General features: G+C 36.1%; 1 protein-coding gene across 3 annotated transcripts; it reads right to left on the bottom strand.

Moving 5' to 3' along the window:
* Positions 1-13,405: 13,405 nt before the first annotated feature.
* On the bottom strand, positions 13,406-25,969 carry LOC127652734 (membrane progestin receptor gamma-B-like). Of its 3 annotated transcripts, XR_007971754.1 has the most exons (9): positions 25,747-25,969; positions 25,273-25,400; positions 20,878-21,083; positions 20,328-20,454; positions 19,800-19,844; positions 19,423-19,519; positions 17,736-17,880; positions 16,358-16,626; positions 15,217-15,330 (listed from the first exon to the last, which is right to left on the bottom strand). XR_007971754.1 is itself a non-coding variant. In XM_052139067.1 (8 exons), exons 1-8 carry the CDS (start codon positions 25,960-25,962, stop codon positions 15,059-15,061), a joined length of 1,236 nt encoding a protein of 411 aa, XP_051995027.1. In that variant the 5' UTR covers positions 25,963-25,967; the 3' UTR covers positions 13,406-15,058. The 3 variants fall into 3 exon arrangements, 2 of the variants coding, with proteins under 2 accessions (XP_051995027.1, XP_051995037.1); XM_052139067.1 differs by lacking the exon at positions 16,358-16,626 and having other exon boundaries at positions 13,406-15,330; positions 25,747-25,967; XM_052139077.1 differs by lacking the exons at positions 16,358-16,626; positions 19,800-19,844 and having other exon boundaries at positions 13,406-15,330; positions 25,747-25,968.
* Between the last annotated feature and the right edge of the window lie 1,075 nt (positions 25,970-27,044).

Raw genomic sequence — 27,044 nt, 5'->3', positions numbered from 1 at the left:
TAGTTATACAGAGCATTTCTAAAAAATCTGTTTTCATTGGGTTGTGCTTTATCACACTCCTTTGCTGAAAATAATTTTGTGTATTGCAAATTATATTAAACCTGGCTTACTGCTCAAGAACATTTGCACTTGAAGTATTTGCACTTGCCTTGCCTTGCCTTGCCTATTGATGTTTTCTGCATTTAAAAAAAATAGCAAATAAATTTGTCCAGATTTTCTGATTTTTAAAGACTGGCCTTGCCCTTGTTCTTTCTCTCTCTGCCTCTTCATCTTCCACGTGTCTGTAACTGTGGCCCCTGGGTCATGTGATCTCCCTTTCTGGCATGGTGTGTGGTCTGCTTAACCACCAGTTCCAAACCAGTGATGTGAATAACTGTTTCTTGAGAGGGACTTTACTGAGGCCTGCTAGAGAAGTTGACATAATAACTCTCACATCTCACCTACAACAACATTTGTTTTTTAAGACTGAATTTTTTGCTATCCAATAACTCTTGCCCTAAATATTGGAATTTTTGAAAACACAATAATGACATAACTGCAGTGCTTCTTGGAAATATATTGTCCAGACCAGGAATTATACTGAGGCTACGTCCAAATTATTTGAAAATTTGAAAATGGTGTTTTTGAAACGCTTTCTGTCCATACTGCCGTTTTTAAATATTTTCCTAAAGTTGCTCTTCCACACTAAAAGTCTGAATACATTTAAATTGTACAAAGTAACATTTATCTTTAAAAACTTAGAAAGAAAAAGTAGAAAGAGTAGAAAGCAGGCACAGCAACGGCGGTATAACATCTTGATTATTTTGGGTCGAATGGATCACATGACTGTGTCACATGACAACAAGTAGGTTTTAGATATCTCTGTTTTTTCCTATCAGCACTACAATGCAACGACTGTGTTTTAAATTTATACACTTGGGAGAGCGTTTTCACAATGCTCCATTTTTGCTGGACAAAACAATGTCACAGTGTGGATGGTAGGCCAAAACACAGTGAAATTAATGCATTTTCAAACAAAATAAAATCCAAATGAATTATTGTGGACAAAATTTCTCATTCTGTTTTTCTCTCACAAAGGTCCAATAAAGCAAACTCTCTGAAACGTTCTTTTCAGACTCAGAGAGGAATCTTGTGTGTTCCTCACATGAGAGCAGGTCTGAAATCAGTCTGGCCTTGCAGATGTTAGGATGCTATGTTGGAACACCACACTGACAAACACGTTTGCAGCCTGTTTAAATATAAAACAGATGTAGAATATTTTAACCTGGCAGGACAAGAAGGTTGATGTGGTTTGTGGTGCTTCTGACTGTAAGATGTGATATTCACCTGATTTAGGAACCCCTGTGAGATTTGTGATGCATCTATAAAATTAATATATATATATATATATATTATTTTTTTAACATGGTAAGGTTCACTTTTTAAAATTGTGTGCTATGCCTTTTGAGGGAAAACAGTCCTGAATGCTCTGCTGTTCCTTGAAGAATAAACTGCACCTCAGGCAGAGGGGGTTGTATTCCCTGAGCTATTAGAGGTGAGCTCCTCAATCCTGAGGTAAATTTTGCTTGGCGACAAGGAAAATAATGTATAAATATTTTGAAGGAAGTTGGCCCTGGTTGAAAAAAAAAAAAAATGTGTTAGTTCTCTTTCCCCCTACCCTAATGGCAGAAATGGAGCACTGGTACTTCACTGCTAAACTAACCGATTGTTTATTTTTCCCAAGCCTACCACAAATTTCGACATTTCCCCTCACTGAAAGGATCCATGTGTTCCTAGGCCAAGAAATAGGGAGGGAGTGAGAGAGAGAGAGAGAGAGAGAGGAGGAGGAAGAAAACAGGGGAGATAGAGAGGTTGGGCAGGAAAATATCAACAAGTCGTGATTTACATCAGAACAAAAACAAATAAACCGTGGAGAAAAGAGCTGCTAAGGAGTTTGGGCTTCTTTTTTTTCTTCTTTTATTTTACAAAATGAATCCATCTCATGTGGTTTCAGGCAGCCTGCCAGCAAAATCTAATATGGATTTATATACAAAGAAAGTGCCTAGTGTAACATAATGAATATTCAATCATGCATGCACCCCATAAAACAATTTCACAAGAGTAACTGAAAGCCGACTTTGTTTATAACAAGATTGCGGTGGTGGTGAGGGGAAGGGAATACATAACTAAACTGTTGACCCACTGGGGACTGAAAATCTCATGCTGGATTAAGTGTTTATACTGTTGGCATACTCTTGGCTAAATGAGGCTGAATTCCAGCACTGGATCAGTGAGTCATTGTGTCACTTTGTGCTACCACAGCACATAGCCTCTTTTTCCAGCAGTGCCATCAGTCCTGACTTAGACCACAGGTCCAGTGCAGGCTACTAACAGTCCAGAAGACCAGTTTGGATGGTCTCGTTCTGCAAAACCAGTATATAATCTCTCTCACTCTGCAAGCCTAGTATATACCATTTCTATTCTACATAGCCTTCCTCACATGGTCAGTAGCAAGATACTTCTATAATTTGAGGGGAAACATGTCTGTCTCCAGAGATATGACCTTTGCCACTTGTCAGACAACACATCCATCACAGCTGCCACATGGCGTGTCAAGGTTTGGGTTGATTCCAGTGGACCATCACATTTTGGAGACAATCTACAATTAAATAAAATTTCTTGAAATACCTGCCATATGCTCCTGATCTTTGATATATGGTTTATATATATATATATATATATATATATATATATATATATATATATATATATATATATATATATATATATACATACTGTATATATAAACTGTACAGTTTAGCTTTCCATTAGACCCAACAACTGTAAAGTTGGGATAAAAATATGTGTGTATATATATATATATATATATATATATATATATATATATATATATATATATATATATATATATATATATATATATAAATATATATATATAGTGCATAGTGTCCAGTGTATGGAAAGCTAAACTGTACAGTAGTTTCCCAAGCTACAAGCTATTCATAACTTAAAGTAGTGAAACTACAGTCAAATTACTCTTCTAAGAAGTAGTTAGCTATACTAGTGTACAAGCTACTAACAAAAAGTAGCAAACTTTTTAAAGAAGAAAATATATTTAGATATACAGTATCAATTGGATGATATCATTTAATAATATCACCAGTTATATATTTAATGAGACCATCGTTTAACCATGGTTACTACAGTCATGGTTTACTATATTACTAAAGTAAAACCATGGTTAATTTTCATATGGGTTGAAGAAATAGGGTGACAACATTAGATTGGATAAAATGTTTACATAATATTAAGGCTGAAACGATTAGCCTACGTTATCGACAACATCGACAATAAAACAGTTTCGACAAAAAGTTTTATTGTCGAATAGTCGTTTGATCTCATTCGTCCCTCGTGCGCGTTTTCTGTAGCTAGATTAATAATGTGTTGGATTGTGATGTATTGAATCATAATATACTGTAGCCTATGTGTCACGTGTTTATCCTATTGTGAAGTAAATCGGTGATACGCAGCTCTATTAAGAAGATAGAGTTTGTATATATTCAAAATGAACAAATACAGTTAAATGATTTGGATTTTCCAGTGGTATATATATATATGTGTGAGAGAGGACAGAGTTTGATTACTCCCTCGGCTCCATTGCTGCATTCGCAAACATTTTTTAGAAATGATGCATTTTGAAACAATACATCGCTACTCATTGAAAAAATGTGATTTGTTACTGGAAAAGGTAAACTAATGTGAAAATTGCTGAGTTACAATCAGCCTACTGAATTATTTTTTTTTAATTAGTAGTATCTCTACTTTTAGCATCTCTTCAATTCTTGAAATTGCCAAAAACTGAAGATTTCATACAAAGGTGTACACTACAGTCTTCAAAGACAAAGGACAACTGGCTCTAACAAGGACAGAAAGAGATGTGGAAGACCAGATGTACAAACTAAACAAGAGGATCAGTGTGTGTGCGTGTGTGTGTATATTTATATATATCGCAAACATAGCAGAAACAGATTGAAACATCACTTCCTTCTACTTAAAAATTACAAAGTCTTCCGTGTATTAAAAAAACTGTTATTCACGCTTGAGACGATACAACCATTTGAAAATTCATACACTAGATAGCCAAAGGCTAAGTGCAAGTACGCAGTGTATAGTGTGTAATCTGAGACACAGCTGAAGACTTTAGCAACCATCCACACTGACAGACAACTTAACCGGTTCCGCTTAATGAGATTTAATTAGACCTGGCTCAAAAGTACCCTATTTTTCTTTCTTTCTTTCTTTCTAAAGCTTGTTTAAAAATGGAAAACAGAAAGTAGAAGTCACATGCAAGCAGATTTCATGGAAACATAATGTTCACTTTAATTGCATAAAAATAAAACAGTTTTATTTTGAGATTCTAGGAGACCTTAATAAATCGGCTTAGCGACAGCCTAACAGCTTCATTCACCACAAATCTGTCCTGCACAATAACATGCACCACTAAGCACAGATTAATTGAACAACTCTTTAATATTCTCCACAGAGAATAGAACCTCAGAGTCCATTGCATATGGGTCCTTTAGATTAATACAATTCTGAGGTGACTATGGCTTAAAATGACATAATCATGCATTTGTGTTCTTTTAGGACGTTCCAGAGCTGAGTTTTTATAGAATATAATAATTCCTTTGACACTGAGAAGGCTGAGAAGTCATCACTGACTATAACAACTTCTCAAGAGACATAACTCGGATTCATTTGTCTTCTGTTTTGTATTTCAAACATATATCAGATTAATGTTATTCATAAAATGTTGGGTTTCCCATTGAACACCCTGTAGTGCTTTGCTTCTCTGTGTGGTCTGTGTCTGGTTTCTGTGTCTTTTCTCTCACACCACCCTGTTCCCATGTCACTCTGACAGTAGCATTACTGGCTAATTGGTATACTTGGTGGTTTGCCTTATTTTGGCTAGCCTGAAACGTTTTCAATCTTTTCTGTCTTTTTACAAGCCACTCAAACCAAACCCTTTCAGAGGCAGTTAAAATAAGAGCTGCGATTTGCCTTACTAGATAAATGACTATGGAAACAAAGAGAGGTCTGGATGATATTACCTCAAGGATACTTAATATCCAGCAATCAACACAGAGAACAACACACAAAGGCCCTTGGTCAACACATGCCAGCTAAACTGGCTCACTCAACAAGGAAATAAACAAAGTGAACCAGAAGTTATAAATGGAGAATTATCTGCTTTTTGTGGTTTCCTGCTTACTAAATAGTCACAGCTGCCGGTGATTGGGGTTAGGATACACAGTGGAGTTTAGAACAGGCAGACAGTGCTGCCATCTCTAGCACAGAGATTAAAAGAGTGATGGAGCAGAATTCAATAGGATTTGCAATTACATCACAAAATACATATTCACACTTACTGCCACACACACACACACACCGGCACACACATACACAGCCTCTGGCTTTAAGGAATGTTATGGGTTCAATATAAATTGAGCTGCAAATACAGCCTTTTTGTGGTATAATGTTTATTGCCAAAAAACAAAACAAAAAAAACAACATTTTAATAATTTCAACTCATCCCTCCTTTATTTTAAAAATTACAAATTGTGATTTCAGTAAGGCACTTAAAATTGAAATGAATGGGGGCCAGTTCAAAAGTATTGCCATAAGACTGATTTTAGTGTGATAAAATCAGGGATTAACCGGTGTTTTGGAATTTACAAGATTATGGAATTTGCTGCCGTTTTATCGTTATGACAACAACAAAGTTGTAGGGCACAATGGAGCTAAAGCCCTGTAGGTAAAAGGCACTTTTTGTTTTATTTACACTATGTACTGTAAAATATTCCTGATCCATGAGATCATTGTGTGCAGTGTCTAAAGTTTAATTTTTAGGTAATCTGATTAAATTTTTTTATATATTTTTTTAAAATGTTGCTAATTTAAATGTTAAAGTAGCTAATGAGAATCCCTGAAATGATTTTCTTATTTATCCTTTTCATTTTTCTTCAAGTTTTTAATAACTTTCCAATAAGTGAAAAGATGGTATTTGGGGTAAAAAAAAAACAAAAAAAAACCCTGTTGCATGGGCTAAAGCCTCACCATATGCATAGCTTTTATTGGGGGAACAGATTTGTCATGAACATTTTTAAAAGTGGCCTCACATTGACTGATCCAATCACAATGGAGATTAATTTGTTAATAGAATACTTGAGATGTCATTAAATGCCAAATGTCATGAAAATGGTTAACCCTTTTCGTAAGTGGTTATTTTGAATAACTATTATCTTCATTTGTTACTCATTTGCTGTTTCAAAAGTATTTGCCTAAGTTAGCAAATTTTGCCTTATATCTATTGCCCCATAGCCCCATATAAGTGTGGGTTAAAAGGCTCCCTCGCCACTTTTTCTAAACAACCTTCTTTTATTATTTCATGTGACAAAATGATGTTGCTTCATCAATATTCAATAAAAAGACAAATTCAATCTTGATACACTTAGTGACCAGAAAAAAATGTACATAACAAATTTTCCTTAAGGTGTGCCTTAAGCCCTGTTGTACCTTGTAAACTTCATATTTATATAGCACATAAGTCTAGTAAGCGATTTAATCAAACACTAATATCAAGCGTAAAAACACATATTATGTGGCTATAATTATTAAATTGTGCATTTTAATGAAACTGGCCCCATCCACTTCCATAGTAAGTGCCTTACTGTAAACCTGTTTTTTGTTTTATTTTAAATCAGTCAGGGAGTCAAACTTTTTTTCATGGCAATCAGTATTGTGCCACAAATACTGTCAAGTGAGCTTAACTTGTATTGAACCCCCTTCAACAAACCAACTCTTGGCTGAAATGCCTCACCCCGAGTGTAATGCACACATAATTCATGCACAATGTTTCTCTCTACTGTATATCTCCTCTGTTCTGCTTATTTGTCTAAATATGCGTAGGCATATCCTAAATTAATCTTTGCATATGGCCAGATCTGACTTCTTATATATTGCATTTAAAGTTAATTCCCCTTGGAAATCCGGTTTATTTTGCTGAACAAGCTATATTAGAGCAACATTGTCATAACTATGTACACACCTGTTCTCTTTCTCGTGCTGTCCCACAGCTGTGACAGTTATCCTGATGCAGTCTGAGAGTGAATCATTGCACCAATCACTCATGGGATGTGTCCCATGTAACAGGTGAAAGCAGTCTCTGGATGGGGAGACAGGAAACAAGTCAGGCCAACAAAAGCTTCAAAACCTGCTTGTGTACTTTGAAACCATCATGCCGGCTGTACAAATACATAGTGTTTAATTAGGGGAAACAGAAAGAGGGAAGGGATGGGGGGGTCCAGAAAGGACTCATGTATTTTCTATCACTGCTGAGTCGTAGGCTTTCATATGAGTAGTGGACTAAGGGCTGAGCAAACATTGCCAAACTGAATCTGTCAACGCACACAACACAGAGTGTCAGGACTAACAGCACAATTCTGGAGAGCTTCCAAAATATAGTCAACTGGAATGCAAATGGACTGAAAAGCTCAGATTGTTACTGGTCAGATAAAGGGAAATGGGTCACTTGAAGGCTGCATTATTAGTAGTTTAATTACTACTACTGCTGTTTTGAAACCTCTTTCACCACATCACACCGCATTTGTCTGTTGTCTCAGAATTCGGCTCCTAAAACCTTAAATACATGAGAAATTAAACACCCAACTGGCAGACACAGAAGTGTTGGTCATATATATCACAATGCTTCAGTGGATGTGTAAGTGCCCAAATGTGTGTTCCATGCTCCAACACAAACAGGCACTACAGGGAGATAAGAGGGTATTTAGGCAGCAATTAGCAAGTGTAATAGTTAAACGGTGTTGTAGACAGCGGCAGGCCTGTGTGATATTTGCTGGTGCTGTTTTTAAAGGCAGGCTGAGTAAACAGTACAGGGAGGGTCAATATTATGACACGGAGGTCTTGGAACAGTGGGACTATGGAGCAGAGGAAGATCTTAAAGCTGTTTCCCTGTTCACGCTCTCCACAAACTGATCAAACATGACAGGATGTCAGTTCATAGAAAATGAAACATATTTGATCTAAAGAAAGGGATCTTAAAGAGAACAGGGAATTATGTGAGTTTTCGGATTTTAAACAAAATCTATACATTTATTTGAATACATTTTTTTTTTTTTTTCACTTTTAATGTAAGATAGTTTGTACAGTGCTTGCCTAGTAATGTTAGAAACTGACTACGTGATGGGTTGTTTTTGGTAGGCTACGTTGTAACACAATAACAAAAATATAGTCAAATGCTGCCTCCTGCTGATATGATTCCTAATTACATATGATTCTTTATGGCCCACAGGAATTAGTTACAGTATGCTGATAAACAGAGCACTCCTGAATCCTGTAACTAGCCTTTGTTTGTTCAGTCACAAACTATCAATATTCGCTATCAAAATCGGAATCATTTAGTTTGTTGCCTCACAATGGATTTCCTCACTATAAATGCACAATATCTCTTCAGACCATTTTGTGTTTGAACTGCAGTGAAAAGATCTCAAGCTCTCATTGCACCATTCCACCAAGGAAAAGAGCAGTTAATCTCCGCCAATGAGATTTCTCAGCAGGGCACTCAAATATACTGTCAAGTGTGTGTGTGTGTGTGTGTGTGTGTGTGTGTGTGTGTGTGTGTGTGTGTGTGTGTGTGTGTGTGTGTGTGTGTGTGTGTGTGTGTGTGTGTGTGTGTGTGTGTGTGTGTGTGTGTGCTTATGTCAACCCATGTGTTTGAGATTCACAATTTGCTTTGACATTTTTCATCTTCTGCCAACAAAACAGAGAATGCTGAGCAAACAGCATCAGTCAGAGTGTGTGCACAGTAAACCACAGAGTGTGCGCTTGTGTGTTCTTTTCCATCTTTGAAAAACCCATATTGATCAATGACTATTCTGGGTATTGGGGTGTAGTGTCCACTCTCAATGTCTATGGTAGTTGCAACCCTTTTGTCATTTACATATGGTGTCCATTAATCCCAGGGGCATTCATTAATTTATTTTCTCTAAACATCACTACTCTCTCTGTTTGTTTAGTTTGGTTAATTGGCATGACAAATAACGTTTGTATTTCCAAGGTGTTTGCATATGTAAATTAACGTATTGCAAAAATTATTAAAATGCCAATAGCGCACAACTGAATAACAGTGCAAAGTAAATAAATTAAAGAATAATAATGTAATGACAACTAAACAAAAATACAGTTCAGGTAAAATAAAGGTCAAAGAAAAATAGCGAAAAGGAACGATATATATATTTTTTTCTCTTTCTGAAAAACAGGCCTGCAGTCCTGATAAACATGTGCCCTAAAATAACTTTCACTGTGAGGAAGCAGTTTGTAAATCAGATTAACTTGTTAGTAAAAAAGTAAATGCTCACAAAGTGAAAGTCTCAAGAGTTGAAACAGGCTGCTATATTTTACTCATTTGTGACATCAATGGAATCAGTCAAAATCTTGTTTTGTTCTCAAATTTCTCCACAACCAAAAGTGAGCATCAAGAAAACAAGCTTCTTGTATTTACAATCTGATCTGTGCATGAGTCATTTGAAGGATCACACAATACCTGCGGTCCAGAGTGACATCAAAACGATTCAATAATTCAAGCTAAGCAAATGGCAAAAAGTGTCAATGGAGCAGTCCACTCTATTATAATCAGAAAAACTCTGTCAATTACTGTTTGCACTTGGGTTTTCTGAGATTGGGTTGTCTTTAGAGGATGTGAGAGAGGCAATCACTAACGTACAGGGCAGTTTAAATGTACCCGCATAGTGTCAGGGCTATATTGTTTAGTTTTTTTTAGTATAGAAACATCCGCACAGGGTTGCTATAAAAGTTGTAATAATGCAGCTTTTATTAGGTTACTCATGTGATGAAATTATGTATCTCATGTGAGGGGTCATGATTTTATACAGATGTTTAAAAATTACTATTAATTTCTTTAGGAGTAAAACTTTTAAGGAAGAAATTAAATTTGTTTAAACTAAATCAACAGCATTTGTGGCATAATATTGATTAATGAAAAGTTCGTTTTGACTTGCCCCTCCTTTCCTTAAAAAAACAAAAAACAAATATATGGGTTCCAGTGAAACACTTACAATGGAAGTGAATGGGGCTAATCCGTAAACATTCAAATATTCACTATTTCGGGGGCCTGGGTAGCTTAGCAAGTAAAGACGCTGACTACCATACCTGCAGTCACAAGTTTGAATATAGGGTGTGCTGAGTGACTCCAGTCAGGTTTCCTAAGCAACCAATTGGCCCGGTTGCTAGGGTGGGTAGAGTCACGTTAGGTTAACCTCCTTGTGGTCGCTATAATGTGGTTTTTGACATGGTCATATGTTTACTGAGTGGTTAAAATTTAAATCTTCAGTGCTGACTTGCTGTACCACACCAGATTTACACTTAAAAATTTGCACTTACTACATGACAGAAATCTACAGTAGAAATATGAACAGAGTTTCAGCACAGTATAGGCAAAATAAAGAGAAAATATTGGAGAGAGGACTGCATTGCCCAAATACACCATTTTGTATGGCCAAAGTGTCACACAACAAAATACCTTGTTTATTTACATTTACCAGTGGCAGATTTAGGCATGGGCAACATGGGCAGTCGGCCAGGGTGGCATCTTGCGTCGGTGCGCCATCATTCAATTTCAGTTCTCTCATCAGTTAACATTTTATAGCCATTAAAGAAAATGATTTGACATATCCACTTCCCTGCCGAAAAGACACCAGCTTGTGCTGTGTTTTGTATGCTGATCCCTAATGTGATGCTGGTGGTTTGTTTAGAAAGATCATGCTGCTCAACCAGCTTCACCAGGATTTGCTAGTGAAAAGCATGGCTAGACTGATCCACCAGCTAGACCAGAACTGGTCAGCATGAGAATTAAATGCTTGTTAAACTGGTCTTTTTTTTTTGCAGGATTGGTTGTGGTTTCACATTCATAAAGTTTATTTTGAATAATCAAGTTGTTTTAAGTGTACTAGTTTATATTCTGCAATTATTGCCCTCATTACTGCATGCCGTCTTCAGACTATGACCAAAATAAACATTTATAAATGGATGGAGGGCCCCATTCCATCTAACATCTGCTCACCTATGTGTGGAATAATTACATCTACTTGTTTTGAGATCTATGGATAATTTTAGCAACATTTTAGATTAATTCTAAAATCTCTCTTCACCTGTTGTTGACCGCAAGCATGCTTGATTATACTAATGCAGTGGGTCTCAAATTTATTTGTTCATGCCCCCCTTTGAAACAACAAAAAATTTTTTTTTCTCTCTCAATGGAGACATTTACACTGGATATTTACTTATTTATTTTTAAAGATAATAAAAATAACTGCACGGATACATACCTGTGAATGTTAATCCGACTCAGTAGTATCTATAAAAGCGTTTTTAAACTCCAGACTGTGATTGGCCCACCCTGACCAGCGCTGAGAAAAGTAACAGGTCATCGACAAGACTGAGTGATGAGAGGATGGTGATGGACAAACCAAGATTTTGAACACGAAATATCAGTGTTAATTCAACGTTTCCCCTTTTTGAGGTTTCATTTAAAATTATTCATTGTATTTACCCTGTAAATAAGGTCATAAAAAGATTTAAGTTAGATATTGTGTGTTTTGTAATTTGAATGAAGAGAGTATTTGCCATCTTTTTTTTATTATTATATTTGTACTAAATTGTTCTGGTGTGATTTTAAGGTCTTTTTTAAGATTTCTGGATCTGATATTACTTTGGAGGACAAAAATATTTAAAACATTTTACAATAAAGCTTTAGAAAAGAAAATGTGTTTTTTCTTCATTTGTTTATTATTTTAGGGAAGTATCACATTCATAAATGTCGATGGAAATAAGTTTAAACTTTTTCAATATATTAAACCATTGGAGGGCACACCAAGGCAAAAAAGAAAAAAGCCTTGAAATTGTATCTTTTTGAAGGACCTTTGTATTTATTTTGTAATTAGAGATATGGATTTGATTTCAATACCCCTATGTATATAGTTCTTGATTTTTGTGTTATTTTGTTGTTTATTTTATTTATTTAGCCTATTTGTATTATTATTATGATTATCTGTATTTTACAATCATTGTTTTGTTTTGTTTTGTCCTTATTTTTTTAACTGATTTTCTTGCAGTAAATATTATTGTTATTTTGTATTTGATTATTGTGTGATTTGTTACTAAATAAAGCATAAATATTTAGATTATAAAAAATAAATCGTTTCCCCTATTTGAATCTAGCGCGCGAGACAGAGGTGTAGATTTGCGCACATTGGTTTTCGTGCTCGATATTAAAGTATGATATTTCCGATAGCCTACTGATGCGGTATCAAGAATATCGATCCTCACATAAAATCCAGCAGACAGACTCACCCTCTTAGTTTTAGCGTTCAAAGATGGAGCAGTGTTTTCCTGAGGCAATGACAGAAAGTGACCATTCAGTAACACCCTGGCAACTACCCAGAGCACCCTATACAGCAACATGACCCAGCCATATCTTGTCACCAGAGACATGGGGGTGAGTTTGTTTGATTTGGGATAGTGCACTGAGGCCCTTGGTGGGACATTGTGGCAGTCAGTGATTGCCACAGCAAGCACCACTCACATGTACCTATCTAGTATTTTCTTTGCTGTCCTGAGGTGGTAGATTTATGCCTCCTTTGGTGAAGTGGTGCCTCCTTTCACTGACCCTTGGTTGAAAAAGTGCAAAAACATGACTTCATTTTATACAAGTTTCAAGCTCTATTTTGTAATCAATGCATGGAAAATGCTTTCTGTATTTTAGAGGCAATATGGCTGCTATAATTTTCCAGTTGCTTTTGCTCTTTTTCTTAGTATTGTGCTTTTTAAAAGCAGCTGTAACCTTTGTGACATTGGAGTGAAATTACCAAACATTTCATGCAGGATATCTTTATAACAAAATGTATAAAAATAATTCCAATTGACTCCAGGGGTTAAATCCATATCTTCAGAAGCGATATGATAGGTATGGATGCGAAACAGATCCATATTTGGTAACAAAAAAAAAAAGAAGAAGAAAAAGAATTTGAAAGTTAAAGTGGAGATTTATAGTAAAAAAAAAAAAAAAAAAGGATTGAAATACCAAAGTGATTGCATCACTTCAGAAGACATATATTAAACCACTGGAGTCGAATTAATTATTTTTATGCTGCCTTTATATGATTTTTGGAGCTTCAAAGTTCTGGCCACTGTTCACTTGCATTGTCTGGACCTACAGAGCTGAAATATTATTCGAAAAATCTTCATTTGTGTTAAGCAGAAGAAAGAAAGTCACACACATCTGGGATAGCATGAGGTTGAGTAAATAATTTTAATTTTTGGGTGAACTATCCCTTTAATCTTAAGTATGGGACCATTTAGCACTGTGGTTGCTTAGCAAGCGTACTGGCATGTACAATTTGAAAGTAGTCCAGCGGACCTCTTTGAGCTAAACATTTTAGATTTCACACACACATGGCCATCTCATGAAGAACAGATTTGATTTTTTGACCCACAATGACTGTTATTTATTTTTTGTGGCTTTAATATGCTGCTTAAAAATCACAAGAACTGCTGAACAAACTAGCATGACTGTCACGATCCCCTGTTGTCTGCTCTGTGTTTCTCCCCTGTCACCTGTCCAGAACTACACTTCCCATAATCCCCTTCCCTCATCACTACCAGTGTTATTGTTCTCACCTGTGTGTAATTTAATCAGTCATCCCTGTGTATTTAAGCACTGTTGTTTGTTCATTCGTTGTCGGTCGTTGAATGTTATGGTTGTCCTCGATGTTTCTCCTGCCCATGCTCTCTGTGAATGTTTTTCATGTTTGTGTTTTGTTTTCCCCTCGTGGATGTTTTGTTTGTCCCGGTGTTGTTTTATTATTTTGAGTTACCCTGTTCACCCTTTTGTTCGTTCATTAAAGAACTGCATTTAGATCCTCACTCCTCGTCTACCCTCGTCTGATTCATAACAATGACACATCCCTATGGACATACAGATTAGCCTTGATGTGAAAAATTGTTGAAATGCCAACTACATGTATAGATTTTCCTGTAAGGCACCACCACAGTGACATACCTTAACTGCAGCAAAATCGCCCTGTTCAGTCATTTTAAGAATCATGCAATAACAACACAAAATCACAATAATAATACAAAATCATTATCACTGCATGGTCTCATTCATCCCTCTATTCAGCTTGGACCATTTTCATTGCTGCTTGTAGAGTTTTACTGTAGATTTTGTCACTTTTAAAAAAATGCCTTGCTACCACCAGTCTGTAAAGGGCAGTATAATATACACTAAGAAACTATCAATCAGAACTTCTCTTTTCATTACATTAACATATTATATTTACGTTTCAATAACAATTTAAAAAAAGAAATAAAAAATACTTTTATTATAAAGAGTCCTGGAAACAATAAATATATGAAGTTATGGTTACATGACCAATAGGTATGAACGGATGTAATGGAAAAAATTATTTAATACCTCCCTCAGAAACCTTTTCCTTAATACTGCATACAATCTTACGCTGTTTTACAGAGTGGAAATATGTAGAAAAAATCCTGATTCCCACTGTGGACTTCTGTGCACACAACTAATGTAGCACACAACAATTTAATGTTGTTAGTGATTTGCTGAGGTCCGTTCTGTGAGCTTGTGTAGTGTTTGTCTGTACATCATAAATGAAATGGAGCCGTGTTTAACAAAACCTCCCACAAACATATAATGTCCCGAGATTAACAGTGCCTTACCTTGCACTCCCCTGAGAAGTAGTAACACATTTACTCACTCGTTACTCTTTGCAATCTCAGTGTGCATAGCTTCAGTAAACTTATAAACCCCTCTTGGGGATTTTTATAACGTAATATCTAGTAAGAATGTCCAAGATACATTTCCATAATATCTTAGGTCATTTAAATATTTGTGCAAGACTGCAATCAATCTTTCTCAGACAACCTGTGTCTCAAGGAGCTCTTAGTCCTTGCATTTCTTTCCATCATTGCAAGCATCTTTGTTGGCTGTGTTTCTGGGTGGGAAGCCGTAGAGCAGAGGTAGACTATAACTGCATATGATTCCTAAACTGATGCAGACACAGACCAGAGCAGTCCCCACTGTGTTGTTAAAGGTGATGGCTGGACCACTGACCAGCAACTGTGATCGTCTCAGCATCATGTCAGTTTCTATGGCCTTCATCTGAAAGTGTGTCCCAATGATCCCAAATACATGGAACAGCTGATGGCTGTGACCTGTAGGGGCCAGAATAGAGCCACTGGCATGAAACAATGCAGAGTGATTGGAGGCATTGTTTAATACCAGAGACAGTGGCTGAGTTTGGAATGGCATGCTACCTATGTTATTTTTACTACTTCAGCAATATATGGTAACACCCTGCTAATGGTTCAAACCAATGGGGTCTTCTAAGACAGGGCTAAACTTTAGAAGACTACAAACATACAGTATAATAAAGGGTCAACTACAACTGTTGTTCTACCTGACCTAACCCATAACATGACTTTTGTTGGTGCAACCTAATGTATTAAGGGGGATTCAGTGATGTTAAAGTAACAATTCACCCAAAAATGTAAATTCTCTCATCATTTACTCACCCTCATGCCATCCCAGATGTGTATGACTTTCTTTCTTCTGCAGAACAAAATAAAAGATTTTTAGAAGAAAATTTTAGCTCTGTAGGTTCTCACAATGTGAATGGGTACCAAGAATGTTATGCTCCAAAAGCACATAAAGGCAGCAGAAATGCAATCTATGAGACTCCAGTATTTAAATCCATAACTTCAGAAGTGATATGATAGGAGTGGGTGAGAAACATATTAATATTTAAGTCCTTTTTCACTATAAATATCCACTTTCAGGTTCACTTTCGCTTTAAAAATACTTTTTGTTCTGTTTCTCACCCACACAAATCGCTTCAGAAGACATGATTTAACTACTAGAGTCATATGGATAACTTTTATGCTGCCTTCATATGCATTTTGGAGCTTTAGAATTTTGGTACCCATTCACTTGCATTGTGAGGATCTACAGAGATTAAATATTCTTCTAAAAATCTTTGTTTTTGTTCAGCAGAAGAAATAAAGTATTGATATTGTGAATTTAATCTTCTCTCCTAACATCACTGAGGGCAGATTGTCTATTTGATGTATCCTGTCACGATTCCCTTGTTGTCTGCCCCGTGTTTAACTAGTCTTTGTCACAAACTCCAATTCCCATGATTCCCGGCCCTCATCACTGCCATCCCTGTGTCATTGTTCTCACCTGATTGTCGTTTGTCATCATCATGTCTCCTGTGTATTTAAATCCTGCTGTTTCTCCATTCCCCTGTCGATCGTTGAATAATGTAGATGTTTCTATGTTATCTTTGCCCTTCATGGATGTTTCCCCAGACTGTTTACTCTTTTGATGTTTTTCGTGTTTTGGTTTTGTTTTCCCATCATGGATGTTTCATTTGTTCCTGTCTTGTTTGTTGTTTTTCATATTTCAATAAAGAAACCGCATTTAGATCCTCACCCCTCGTCTTCCTTCGTCTGCCATCATAACATATCCGATAACAGTACATCACAAATTATTTAAAGAACTGTACCCTACTCATAATTTGAAACCGAAACCAACATTATCCAAGTGTGATTAAAAAAATTGGTCCTTTGGTTCATGTTTGGACTATAAAGCGAAGTGTACGTTTTTTTAAATCCAACATTAAAAACTTCAAAAACTTGACCAAGTCTTTAGCACGGAAGCATCAGTTAGCTTTAGCCTATAACTGGGAGTAACTTAATGTCAATGGTATTGCGTCAGGGCCAGTGAAAACGCAAATAATAAGTGAATTGGATTATGATGACTTGGTCTGTGAACATTTTCAGTTTAACAAGTCTGATATCTTATACAGCATGTGTAAGATGGGATGGGATTGAGTATTGCTGTGGGTCTGTTGTTTGTGTTGATGTGGCGGATGAAATGCCTTTGTTCAGTAAAATTGTTGAAATTATCCTGAGAAAGGAAGGGATATATTTTGATTTATTGGAAATGGAGACATTTCAGGTTGAAGAACTTGATTATTTTTGTAATGTGAAACTAAATTAATTGCAGCACCCCAAACCATTTGACCTTCAGATGTCATATGACTGTGATTCATTCTTGTATGTTGTAACTGATAGTTGCATTTGGTAGTGTACTGAAACTGGGGGTGCTATGCTGTTTAATAAATAGATGAAGTACATCTTTGTATGTTTTTTTTTTTTTTCAGACAATTCAATACCTTCTAATAGTGTAATGGTTACATTTTAACACCCTATTAGTGTTGATATTTTTAACACTTACGAAATTGTTAAGTTAAAACGTATGTGGTGGTACCCATATATACACTGTAAAAGTATTAGATTTAACTCTGTTATTGTTAAATTTGCATTTTCATATTTGTTGTGCATACACATCTGGGATGGCAATGATGAGAGAATTTTAATTTTTGGGTTCATTATCCCTTTAAATCATATTTTTGACTGGAATAATACCAGTTAATTTAGATGTTACCAAATGAAGCAATTTCTTTTAGGTTAGCATACTCTGCAAAATATCTAATATTTATGTAATTGAGACTCTTTTTATGGAGCAACTGTTGGCTGTATGAGTCATCACGTACCTATATAGTCGAAGCGTCCAGGTGCCAGTCTCTCAGGTAGGTGAGTTGCAAACAAGAATCCGGTAAGAAATGCAAACAATGTGTGGTGAACATGAATGGAGTTTGCCTCATTATCAGTGCAACCCTCACCTTCACACAGAAATAACTAGAGAGAGACAACAGAACAAAATTACAAGTTGCACAAGTAAGTATTACACTCTCCACCCTCTCTAAACTGGGCATCACCGGAGCTGTGCTTGGCTGGTTCAACTCCTATCTCTCAGAAAGGTCCTGGAGAGGGGAGGTATCCAAGCCACATCAGTTACTTACTGGGGTACCTCAGGGATCAGTGCTTGGGTCACTTCTCTTCTCCATATACACAACATCACTGGGACCCATCATCCAGTCACATGGTTTCTCTTACCACTGCTACGCTAATGACACACAACTCTACTTGTCTTTCCAGCCCAACGACACCACAGTGACTGCTCGAATCACTGCCTGTCTGGCAGACATCTCAGCCTGGATGAAGGAACACCACCTGCAACTCAACCCAGCCAAGACCCAGCTCCTTGTCTTTCCAGCCAACCCTGCTGTTGAACACAACATCACCGTGCAGCTGGGTCCAACTACAGTTTCGCCTTCCAAAACGGTAAGAAATCTAGGGGTAACCACTGATGATGAGCTAAATTTCACAGACCACATCTCAAAGACTGCAAGATCAAGTAGATTTACACTCTACAATATCAGAAAGACCTTTCCTCTCTGTACATGCCACACAACTGCTCGTTCAGTCACTTGTCATAACTAGACTGGACTACTGTAACGCTCTCATTGCAGGCCTTCCTGCATGTGCTATTAGACCTCTCCAAATGATCCAGAATGCAGCAGCACGTCTGGTCTTTAATGAACCTAAGAGAGCACATGTTACACCACTCTTTGTCTCTCTCCACTGGCTGCCTGTTGATGCACATACTAAATTCAAGGCCCTGATGCTGGCATACAAAACAGTCACTGGGTCTGCTCCAGCATACCTAAAAACATTTATGCAGAGCTACGTTCCCACTAGAAGCCTGCGGTCGGCTAAGGAATGTCGCCTTGTCATACCAAAACAAAGAGGCACCAAATCACTTTACCAGACTTTCAGTTTCATCATACCACGTTGGTGGAATGACCTTCCCAACTCAATCCGTGAAGCTAACTCACTCTCTATCTTCAAAAAATGGCTAAAAACACATCTTTTCCAAAAGCACTTAACCAGTCACTAAAAAAAAAAAATTATAAATATTTAAAATTCTTGTTGCACTTAAATCTGTTCTGATGATAGTGAAACTTTGTAGTATGGCACTTTTCATACCACTGTCTCCTTAAGATGATTCGCTTATGTTTTCCTCTTTTGTAAGTCGCTTTGGATAAAAGCATCTGCCAAATGAATAAATGTAAATGTACATTATTCTCCACTAAAATGTATAAACATTCTAGAACACAGATTTGTGTTATTTGCAGGCTTTTGGTTAATGCATCAGTTTATGATTATTTTTATGGATTAAATACATCACTGACAGTAGAAGAGCTCTTCATTGTCTGATGTGTCCTCCTTAGTGATAAACAAATATGATAAGATTAACAGATAAAGACTAATTTAACCTCAATGAACTTTGGCTGACCAACAGCCTGGGTATTTGTGTGGGTGCATACAGAAACTTACCCTGTAGAAGAGAGGAATGTTGTCAAACAGGTAGGGGAATGCGAAGGCAAGAATTCGCAAAATCTTACTCAGCCTTGGGCTCTGTCTCTGGGAGAATCTGGAAAGATAAAGACAAACATTTTTATGTTCACTAGTTATAGCATCAGTTTCAGTGCAGGCCCAGTGTAGTGTGAAGTATTATGTTATTTTAATTAGATTCTGAGTGTTGATTGTATATAATCACAATAATGGATAATTGCCTGATAAACATCATCAGATTGTTTTGTGTTAATACTTTTATGCATTGCATAAAGAAAAAAGGAAAAGCACGATTTTGAAAGGGTCTGGAGTTAGATAGCACTGAAGGATTCAAACAAATTCTGTGTTTAAAATGTTACCTTTCATCGATGTCATGCTTATAGTGAAGGAATGGTAAGCCAAGCCTTAGCAAGAAAAAAAACAACAACAACAAAAAAAAAGTGGAAAATGAAAAAGAATATTGAGCTATAAATCTGTAATTTAGTATTATGTAATATAACAAAGCTGAGACATTTAGCACAGTAATAGCCTATGGTAACTTATTACATACTTTATATTATATATTGTGTGCCACAGAACATTTTATGAATGTCCTGAATTCCAGTCAGCTTGTTTTTCAGTAAGCTATTTGCATCAGACTTCTAAGTTCCCAAACGTTTAAGATTATATTGAGTTGAATGGATGGTGTGAGAGGAGGTGTGTATTATATGTGTAAACAATAGTAGATAGAATACCCAATATGGTGGTGATGAACAGAGCTTTTTTGCAAATAATCACATACTGCTCGCCCGTCTGTTACCCACATTCATAAAAACCTGCATTTCCATTACCAGTATGGTGGGGTGTTAACAAAGCAATTAAACAGATAGAACGAACTGGAACATTACCTTGAGTAACAGGCTAGGCTGGTTGAGAGAATGGAGTTCAAAACAGCTACAGGAATGTAGTATGTGTGAAAAATGCTGTTGACCCATGCATCAGGTATAACATATGCAGAGAAGCTGATCGCTGAACCTGTATCAACATGCAAGCAGACACATAAATGTAAATAATGTGGTGTAAATAATTAGGTAATGATGCATGCCAGTGTGACAGGATGTAGTGTAAGGCATAACTGTGTGGTTTGTGTGTATGGTTTGTTTCTTGTACAGAAAAAATATACATAAATCATATGGTTGTGCTACTGATAAGAACAACATCTTAGATTTAGCATTTATTTATAGACACAATTGCATGTACAGTATTTGATGTACAGCATATTGTACTAATTGTGCAAGAATTTCTTTGTACCTTGTTACATATGGTCACACAGAACCTTGATCCTTGAAACTTGTGCATAATTTTATGGCAATATTTTTAATAACAAGTGAAGGAATTGATATTTATGTTTATGTTTGTTTGTGTGTGTGTGTGTGTGGGGGGTGTTTGTGTCTTTACCAAGGCTGTACAGACTGAGCGCTCCATAGTCAAAGAAGTAGCAGATATGGCGAGCACGGGTAGACATGGTGCTGAAAGTATGGGCACAGCTGGAGGCCAGTGGGTACACACAGCAGGAAAACAGAAAGACCAGAAGAGGCCATGTATACTCATCATACCACACATTCTCCATCAACAACACAGTCATCAACTTCCATAAAAAATACCTGACAGAGAGAGAGAGGGAGATGTGATAATGAAAGACAATAATGTTGACAGCACTTTGACACTGGAACTCACAACAAACAATATTTATAATTAAATAATTCCATGAATAGATTTTTCTCTTGGTGGAATAAACATTAAACACAGGAACATAACAAGGAGAACAACACAACAGACTGAAATCCATTCCCTCTCAAAGGAGCATTAACTCAACATTTTCCATTCTTTTTGACTGGTAGAGAAGTATTATAAATGCTAGAGGACAGATAGCTGGTATGGATTGGTTACTTCTTAAGAGAATCTTGATCTAAGCAATGACTGTTTTTTTTTACTGCAGAAATACAAAACAAAATAGAATAACAGAGGGTGGGGACTGGGGAGGTATATTCTATTCAAATGTTTAACCTGCCCTGACTTGCTAGGGATGCATCCGACTGGAGAACACAGATACAAAAAGAAGTACATTAAGATGCTGTACATTCAGACCACACAAAGCAGCCTTATCAGTCTAGGTGTGTAGGCCTAAACTGTATGGTTTAATCTTAAAGAGCACTGCAGAGGCTATGTTGACATACAGTGTGGTCCTAAAGTCTGAGACCATATTGAAAATCTAAAGGATTTAAATTCAAATTTTAACCAGGAAGTTTTTGGATTTTTTTAAATATATACCAAAGAGGCATTTTGACTTAAAATGAACAAAATAAATTTAGTATTTCTAGGTTAGGGTCAAATAAGCAAATCTTTGACCAGTTTAACTTCTATATCTCCTATGTAGATCAAATAGCTTAATTTGAATCACACAAGATGCCCTTTGCAAAATTCTCAAATCATGCTGGAATAAAATGGATTAACAGGATTTGCACAAACTTGGCAAGTCCTTGCCAGCTCAAGTACAGATTGTCATTACACAAAAAGGGGAACATACTAAATGGTTAGTTTTGAAATTTGCCTTTTTACAAATCAAATTTGATCCCAAATTATTTGTAAATGTTATTTTAAATATATAAAAATGGAAACATAACATTTTGATTAGTGGTTATTTGGACCCCACTGTATGTAACATCATGACTAAGAACATGGGCTGTAAAGTTTTTAGAAGGAGATACCTTTAAGACAAACAGATAATGGGAAATTAAAAAATCTGGTCTTTAAATACAGGGATTTTCAGTGATGAATCACTTAACAAGGTTTGATTTGCTCTTGCTTGTTCTGAAGGGATCAGTTTGTTAAACATGAGTAAACATTGATGTAGGGTCAAGTTACAGATCCTATACAACTTTTTGTGGGGTGTATTAGTTTTGAGGTATTGCATGCTTTAAATAGATGAGTATTAAAACTACCTTTATTCAATGAGCTGTACATGGAATTGGAAAAGCTAGGGTAAATGAATATATTATGAGAGGATTTTGGAACTTAGCCTCAACAAATATGTTCATGCTTGTTGTACAGCCCTGTTTAATATGATGCTGGATTATATTTCAGTTCCACTTGCAGACCTGAGAGTAAAGTTATTTGGAGAAATAAGGGATGACCTGAGAAAGAGAAGGCACTGTAGTAGGTTTTCTATCAAATGTTAGAATTAATTAGTGAGTGTCTTCAAGGCAACACTTTATTGCTATATCAGACATTCTGATATCAGCCTCTAACCCCACGTATTAAACATCTGCAATAAATCCAGCCCAAAATGCTTAAAGTAAAACTCCATTCAAACTTTGTTTTTTTGGATCATTTCAGTCTTAAATCTAAGGTAATTTTGGTTCTTGTAAACTTAACATTTTTTGGTAAAACTTTACAATAAGGTTGTATTTGTTAACATTAGTTAGGTATCATGTACTAACAAAATTTCTTTCAATATTTCACTTTTTCAGCTGTTATTAATTGGTTTTGAATAATCATTGTTCACATTAATTTATTTTGCATTAACTAATGTTTACCTACTGTATAAAACATTGAATTTAGATAACGTATAAGTATTTGCTGGAAATAACATTAACAAAGGTTAGTAGTGCATGCTGTGAACGTTTTGTTTAATGGTAGTTCATGTAAATTCATGTTGTTTACCGATGATAATGAAGTGTTACCACACTTTTTTAAGAAATTAAAGATTCATAGAAAAACTTAATTGAAAATCATGCCTTACTAATTATTTGTCTTCAGGCCCCAAGTAAGAAAGCCAAAGGTGACTGTGGCAATGAATACAAAACTCCAAAAGATGTTAGTTAGTTGTGAGGAGAAGAAAACCTTGGAAGAAACCAGGCTCAGCTGGGGGAGCCAGTTCCCTTCTGGCTTACATCTATTTGTCTATTGAATTTTGATTGGTACATCTATGTGGCATTTACACTTCAAAGAAAGTGCTGTTTAGTGTTGATTCTTGTGTGCAGGCAACATAAACCAAGATGTATACTGAGAGTCATGGCACTGGCAAAGTGGCTCTGATGCAGCATTTCATTTATGGAAATGAATTATTATCTATTTTACACTGCCCCAAGAAACACCAAAAAACTACAACTAAAACCAACATTACAAAGATTGCAGTTGGATTTAGGTCATATTCACACTACTTTGTGTTTGAAAATGCATTAATTTTGCTACATTTACACCCCATCCACACTAGAACAGCCTTTTCCTCTTCTGAAAACAGAAAACATCTCCTTAACAGCATTTTTTTTTGGAAAATTATGACATAAGGAAACTGAAAACTGAGTTTTCAAATGAAAACATATTAGTGTGGATATCTACAGTATCTTAATACTGTAGATTCTGACTTTGTTCACGTCTTCGAAGAACTCATAATTTAGTTGTAATCTCTGAATTCCATGAAAGGTCCAACTTGACAGTTGTGACGTCATGTAAAAAGAACCAATAGGGCAACGTCCTTACTTTTTGTTTTATATTTCTATTATATTATGCCATTGATACCAGGAATGCTTTCTTTGTTCTTATATACATTGAAACAACATATGATCTTGAATTAATTCATTAATGTAGTGATAAATAGTTTGCTGTTATCAACAACAAAGCCATTTTGATGTTATGAGTGTTGTCATAGAAGCAAATAACTTCTGATATCCCAGGATGTGAACAGCTTCGAGTACAATCTACAAGTTGCAATCTCATAATTACAGTAATTTTGACTCAATGTGAAAGCTGCAATTGAATACCAAGAAGCAAAACTGCCATTGTCACAGGGTGTGTTAACCCCATAACAGGGTTAACACACTGATTCAACAAAATTCAACAACCGTGTTTGTTGGGGCAGTTTGAATTGCCCTTTAAACTTAAGCGTGCATACTCTACTCTTTTGCTGCCTTACAAGTTCCTAGAAAATGCAAATAAAGTTTAAGAATGCAACTCAGTTTTCAGCCTTATAAAATGCTATCACATCAAACAGTTGCTGTAAACTAAACAGTAACTTACCATGAAAAATAAGAATCATAAACCTGTGCATAAATGAAATGTAGTCAGGTAGATGTTCAAAGTCTATGGTCAAAGACTTTTTAGCCCAACATGGACAACTTATCAAACATATCAAAATGGCTAGGAGAAACAGGATGGAGCACTCAATATGGTGGATGTAGAAAAGGAAATCCTGCCTTAAAGGTAAAAGAGTTAAGTCAAGTCAACACATTAAGTCAACTCGAGGATGCGTATTGGCCAGATCAGTGTGAAAAATAGCCTTTTTTGCTGTATCTGAGCTAAAAATGTAAAATATTTGAGACCATTGTTGTTCTTTGACTATAATCTTGACCAACCCTTTTGGAGAATTTGGTCTTTCCCCATTCAAGTAGATAGGAGCTGTACTTTTATGCCGCTTGCATCTATAGAAAATAGCTGCCTAGGAGTGTGATAGCCGTTAAATTCTCCCAGGAGCTGCCCAGCTGGGCTAACCCTCTGTGAGGAAAGTGACACAACGCTGTGGAGCTTTTGAGTCTGAAACTGAATCGCAGCACAGTCAATCTACAGTAACTGCTATTACCATGGAACCCAGAGTTGTGTCATTATAGTTATGGGAGCTCTTTATATCCTAGCATTTGTGAGGTAGTGTATACACAAGACAACAAGTTTTCATGTAAAAGCCAAACAGAAGGCACGTGGCAAGGAGAAATAGCAAGAGAAATAAAGAGTAACAATAAGAGAGATAGTATGCTTAATATGTCATGATTTTGCAAACGAACAACTGTTTCACTGTACCAGGTTGGTAGAAAATGTGTCCAGACATTGAGAGTTTCGTTGGTGAGCTGGAAGAGACTAAGGACACAGTCTGTGGCTGAACTACGAGGGTGTCGATAACCAGAGATGATACTGTCCTCCTGGAATGCCTGCAATATGAAAAGAGTCCTTACAACACATAGTAGAATCCACTCCTCATTTAATAAGAAAAAGAAAGCAAAGAATTGCACAAGCCTGTATCTTTACAGGTAAAAATGTTAAAGGCAAGCCAGCTAACAATGTATGATTTGTTTGAAAACGCCAAAATGTGTTTGGGCACACACCTTCAAACTGTTGCACATCATGATGCACAGTAATTAAAGGGTAAACAAAACAATATTATTTATCTGCTTCAAGAAAACACCTCAGTAACATCAAATAAAGTAAATCAACTGAAATCACACATGATATCTATTTGGTGTGGTAATTTTTGTATTTTCAAATGAGGGAACTTACTTTAGGCACCTGGTGGACAGTACGGACACGCGGTAGTTTGATCAGGCTGAACATGTTCCCCAGATGAAGGGCCTTAACTGCCTGACTCAGGAGAGAGATGTAAATACACAAACACAAAGACAGGTAAAGAGAGAAAAATGCACATACAGGGACTCTTATCCAACGCGAGACTGACTTGGTTAGTCCTGCCCTTTTCCTTGCATCAACCTCTAACATAAACACACACACCCACACTTACACACCTAAAGCATTGATCACACACCTGATGCACCAGCTACAGTAGGTAACAGCGCATTCTAAATTGTTCAGCCACACATTGTTTTACATAAGTGAAAGTTACATTGCAAACTTATCATACCTTTTGTTTTTTGTTTAGTTTTTTCCTTTTCTGGATTTCAGCAAGTTCAACAGGTTTGTCAGAAACTTTTAAACTCAAGTTTAACACCGGTCAACTTATGCAAGCATCACTAACACAAATAAAAAGAGCCAGATTTGTATCATAATGCAACTATTAGAATCTCTAAGCTTCTTGCATTTTGTGATACTTGTTCGGTCAGGGTGTGGTGTTCAGGCCAATATTAATCAGTCTGTGCAGTTAAAGTTGTGTAATGAATGAATAGAGGGTGTGAAAGGGTCATTGAAAACATGAAAAGCAGTCCACACACACACACTCACACACATACATAATCCATAACATACTAAACCAGTACTGTCACCATACTCCTACTTGTACTCATCTTATTACAATGAAAAAATGTGTACAATGTAATTTGATTTCAAGAACACTTATCTAAAGCAAACTGTAAATGTTCAAATTTTTTGTCTATCTTTAGACACTGGAAGTATTTTGGTGGGTTAGACTAAATGGGAACATGACTTCTAGGGAAGAGACTTTATTAACAGTATAATTTGCTTATGATAGGAATATTCCAGGTTCAATACAAGTTAAGATCAATTGATATAATTTGTGGCATAATGTTGATCGCCACAAAAAATTATTTTGACTACTTCCGTACTCTTCTTTAAAAAAAACTAAAAAAGTACAAATCGAGGTTACAGTGAGGCACTTACAATGGAAGTGAATGGGGCCAATTTTTGGAAGTTTAAAGGTAGAAATGTGAAGCTTTTTATAAAAGGATTTTCATTATTCTGTTAAATCTCATGTATTATATGAGTTGCAATGTTGCTTAAATCATAATTAGTCATTTTCTGGTTTGTTGACATTACATCATCATGGCAACGATGTTGTAAAATTGGCTTTAACTGCATAGAAAAGGTTAGTAAGCTATTTTATCACA

The sequence above is a fragment of the Xyrauchen texanus genome, chromosome 2, assembly GCF_025860055.1.
Source record: "Xyrauchen texanus isolate HMW12.3.18 chromosome 2, RBS_HiC_50CHRs, whole genome shotgun sequence".
NCBI lineage: Eukaryota > Metazoa > Chordata > Actinopteri > Cypriniformes > Catostomidae > Xyrauchen > Xyrauchen texanus.
This window is presented reverse-complemented; position numbering and strand designations above follow the sequence as displayed.